Genomic DNA, 4,382 nt, shown 5'->3' with positions numbered 1-4,382 from the left:
ATAAATATTATAATTGCTGAAAAACATTAAAAAAACAACTAAAAAGGCCATAAAAACGATCTATTTTTATAGGAACAGATAAGACGTGACAGAAAAATTAGAGAATTTTCATGAATTTACTTACCCTAAAATAGGCCCTGACTGACTTACAACTTAAATGCATGCGAAAGTTCTTAGTATAACGTAATGGGCCGACGTTGGTTATTGAATTATTAGAAAACTTTTCAGGTCTGTATTGTTTTAGCCGTTAGGAAATTGATTTAATTACCAATAGCTTACAAGAAATGGCATGTTGATGTTGATGTAATTACGAAGGAAATCTCAGCAATGCGTTACGTCTGGCATAAAATTTTACCTCTCGTTCTTCAATCATGAGATTTACATTGTGATAATAACAATTTTCCATGCTAGAAACACTGAAATTTCGTTTTTCCTATTTCAGTGTTAAGCCTTTTTATAATACCATTTCAACCAGAAAAACTAGGAGACCAAAACGAATTTATTCCCTAATGGAATATGTTTTACGAATGTTGGGTGCGTCGAAAATTATACACTTCATGTTTCACACCAATTATTTTTAGACTGACTATTTTGAGAGATCAATTGTGAATGATTTAGCTAAGTGAACTAATTTCATATTCAATTTCAGATTAACAATTTAGATTAGACACGGAGTATTCATCATTTGTTCATTTGACTAAATCGCTGAAAACGTCTCTTGTAAAAAAGTCATCTAACTTTACGCCTTAAAGTGCCATGACCGTGTAAAACTGCATGAAGTATTAATATATTTAAACAACGTATAAGACTTTTATTTGCATACACATAATATTTCTTGGAAATTGTTAATCCTGCTCTCTTATTCTCAAGCAACCGCAACAAACATCAATTTATTTTATTTCAAATTACAGTAGAAGAAACTCGTCTCAGTGGAATTGATTTTAACATTTTTCTAGAACATTTTTTTTAGGAAAATTTCCACCAATCGAATCTGAATCTGAGAATGCGAATCTGAGAGATCAATGAAAGCATAATGGAGTGATTTTTTTAACCAACTGAACACTATAGGCAGAGGGGATGCAGCAATGGTGTTCTGCGGAACTGAGTATCTGGTGCTGTAGAAATTTTTTGTTGTAAGCTCTGCCAATGACTTCGACTATATAGCCATTATACACTGAAGAAAATATCAAGCTAAAATGTAATTGAAAATGCATAATCATAAAGCCCAAAAACCGACCAATTTGGAACGAAATTTTATGAAAGAATTCAGACATGGATTAGATTTCATTTAGATTGTCTTACCTCAAGATAATACTAATTTTTACCCAGTAAAATCATCCAAGTCAATTATTATTAGTCTTTCCGGTTCGATTACTTAACGATTTATCATATCTTCTTCTAAATATACTAGTCCAATCAAGCAGCAAGATAATTAGTTTCAGTTTCCTTTTTGTTTATTGCGGATAGAAATAATAAGAACAAAGAAGCGGGAGATTAAATCATGGTTAATAAACGTTTATTACCCTTGTATAAAACAGCGTTAATCGGTTCAATATTTGTTATCAATTTCCTATTGTCGAGTATGAAGTGATAATTGCAATAAGCGTACAGCACAATTTAAGGTAATCATTTGCATTTAGAAATTGTAGGTGTGCTCTACGGATATCGCCGACTTCAAACTAAGATCACTTTGTAAATATGGGAGAAATTTCTAGTAATAACACCAGCCCAAGGTAGGATGGAATTACAAAAATCCGTTGGAATAAACGAATAATTTCTTATTTTCACTTTTCAGAAGTAAAATTTCAACCGGAAAGCAGTTTGCATTTGTCTTTCTTGTTCTTTTTATTCCACGAGTACGTTGCACTACTGATAGCAAGCAAGAATTGATATTAAATGGAACCACTGTTCAAGATGACATACCATCACAGATCATCGTGTCTATTTTATTGGGAATTACTATTTTTGACTTTACAATTCAGACGCTGATGATGGTTTATGTTTTCATCAGTGTACTGTTCTCGTCGAAAACACCTTTAAACATTGTGTGCACTTTAATTGGAACAGCGCTCCTATTAACTATACGTGCAACTACTGTTCCTATAATTTTTCAAACAATTCCATTTGGATGGGCTCCCAAATTTCCGACAAACCTAATTCATATTTCTACTTATGTCAATCTTGCTCTTGTTACTTTATTTACTGGCACATCTCTATTGTCCTGCAGCTGGTTCATATTATTTGTCGGAGTGACTGGACGGAAAATGAGCGGAACCATCAAAGATGCTAAGTCGGGAATCGAACCGATGGTGATCATTTTGATGCCAATTTACAATGAAGAGCCTGACGCTCTGTTCAGAGCCGTAGAAAGTGCTATTCGCTGTGACTACCCTCCCGATCGTAAACATCTGTTTTTGGCTTTTGATGACGAAAGTGAATCAGCCCTTTATTTATCTCTCCTAAGGAAGCTCAAAGTTCTATCGCAAGAGGTCTCTTCAGAAATCTCACACAAATTGGAAAATGAACGTTCAATTGTTGAAAAAAGGATGAAAACGATATTTCCTCCGAGGTTGGAATGGATAGTGGAAGGAGTGAGAGTCACTGTCTGCAGATTTGCTCATGCAGGAAAGAGTCCAACACAAGGAAAATGTTTTAAAATTATAAATGAGATGTACGGAAACAACTTGGAAATTGCTGAAAACACATTTGTTTTATTCATTGATTCGGATATTATTCTGCATGAAAATTCTCTGCACAATTTCGTAATGACTTCCGTGAAAAGTCCAAAAATACAAGGAGCCACCGGTTTAATCACTTGCAGAACGTCAAGACAGTTTAATATTTATCAATACCTTCAAGACTCAGAATATGTGGATGGACAAATGTTTGAAAGAAGTGCAGAATGTGTAATGGGAGCGGTTACCTGTTTGCCTGGAGCATTAACACTCATTCGTCTCACGGCACTGCAGAAAGTTGCACAAAAATATTTCATTGAATTCGATAAACGGAGAAGCGTGGATTTCCATCGATATCATTTGGGAGAAGATCGTTACATGACTTATCTATTGGTGGAGTTAGGAGACCATCCGTACCAAGTAACTTTTGTACCCTGTGCTCAATGCAAAACATATGCTCCAGATTCTTTCAAAAATCTTCTGAAACAAAGAAGGAGATGGTTTCTGGGCGGCCTCACGAATGATATTTATATGATAACCAGTCCAGTAATGTGGAGGAAGACCCCGCTGATGGTTCTGTTCAAATTGTATTTCTATTCAGTGAAGGGGATGGCATGGATGTTTGGTGTCGTCATTGTCTCTCTAATGAAATCAAATAATTTCTACCTTTTCATAATTTTTGTGCTGCTTGGGTGTCGATTTCTTCTTACATGTGTCAATGCGTTGCTCATGAAGCGATATAAGATTTGTTTTTCAAATGTGTTGCTTTTTTTAGTCGTACCGTTCTTCAATCTAGCCGTTACTCTTTATAGCATTTGGACATGGAATATTCGGTCGTGGGGAGGTCCACGAATAGAAGATCATGATGGATCAGAACCTCAGTCATTGTCCTCAGTAATTACACTTGTTATGAGGCGAAAGGAGGAATCTGGAATTGGAAAGACTCGGAAAAGTATTCACCAAATTGAGCACATTAGTTGTTTGATTGATAAGAAAAGCTCAATTGTAACTGTATCTAATGGAAACTATGTGCCTGTGAAAAAGTTTGTTCCTTTCCCATATGAATCCGAATTTCTCGGAGGTGGTGAATTCGATAGAAGTCCACCGCGCGGAATTTTATCTTCCTGGAAAAGTTATAGTGGAATAGATAACGCAGGGTTTTATTCATCACCATCGGTGAATATCCTAAGCCCAATCAACGAAGAGTATTTATTTGGAAGCTTAAGTAACCATATGAAAGAAAAGGCTGGTTATTTTCGTCTTGATGTTGACTATTTGGCGAAGTTTGAGGAATTGGCAACATCAGATCATCCTATTCAGCGGGAGTCTGCTTTTAATTTAAGACTTTCAGGGAGACATCTAAGTTTATAGAAGCTTTGCGCAAATGCATTATATCTATATCTATATATTGTCGAAGAAAATTAAAGTTTTAATAAGTAGAAGGATGTATGATCTTTAAGTTACACATATACACACAACTGAATGTAAAATGTGTGACTTTCCACTTTAGTGTAGAAGAACGAAAAGGTCTTACAAATTTTATAAAGTGTTGTATCCGTCTGATGGATGAATCAAATAGTGTTTGACTTGATAGATTTATCAGTTTGGGACGATCACTTAAGATCTCGAAACACAGATCTGTTGATCCTTTGTTTCGATTGTTTGACTTGATACTACTGAATTCATCCTTTATCCGGTCACACATCT

General features: G+C 35.1%; 1 protein-coding gene across 2 annotated transcripts; it reads left to right on the top strand.

Moving 5' to 3' along the window:
- Positions 1-1,599: 1,599 nt before the first annotated feature.
- Positions 1,600-4,066, top strand: LOC119075638 (chitin synthase D-like). Of its 2 annotated transcripts, XM_037182121.1 has the most exons (3): positions 1,600-1,733; positions 1,796-2,400; positions 2,465-2,591. In XM_037182121.1, exons 1-3 carry the CDS (start codon positions 1,699-1,701, stop codon positions 2,548-2,550), a joined length of 726 nt encoding a protein of 241 aa, XP_037038016.1. In that variant the 5' UTR covers positions 1,600-1,698; the 3' UTR covers positions 2,551-2,591. The 2 variants fall into 2 exon arrangements, with proteins under 2 accessions (XP_037038016.1, XP_037038015.1); XM_037182120.1 differs by having other exon boundaries at positions 1,796-4,066.
- The last annotated feature ends 316 nt before the right edge of the window (positions 4,067-4,382 follow it).

This window comes from Bradysia coprophila, unplaced genomic scaffold (genome assembly GCF_014529535.1).
Source record: "Bradysia coprophila strain Holo2 unplaced genomic scaffold, BU_Bcop_v1 contig_232, whole genome shotgun sequence".
NCBI lineage: Eukaryota > Metazoa > Arthropoda > Insecta > Diptera > Sciaridae > Bradysia > Bradysia coprophila.
Note: the sequence above shows the minus strand (reverse complement) of the source record. Positions and strands in the feature narration are given on the sequence as shown.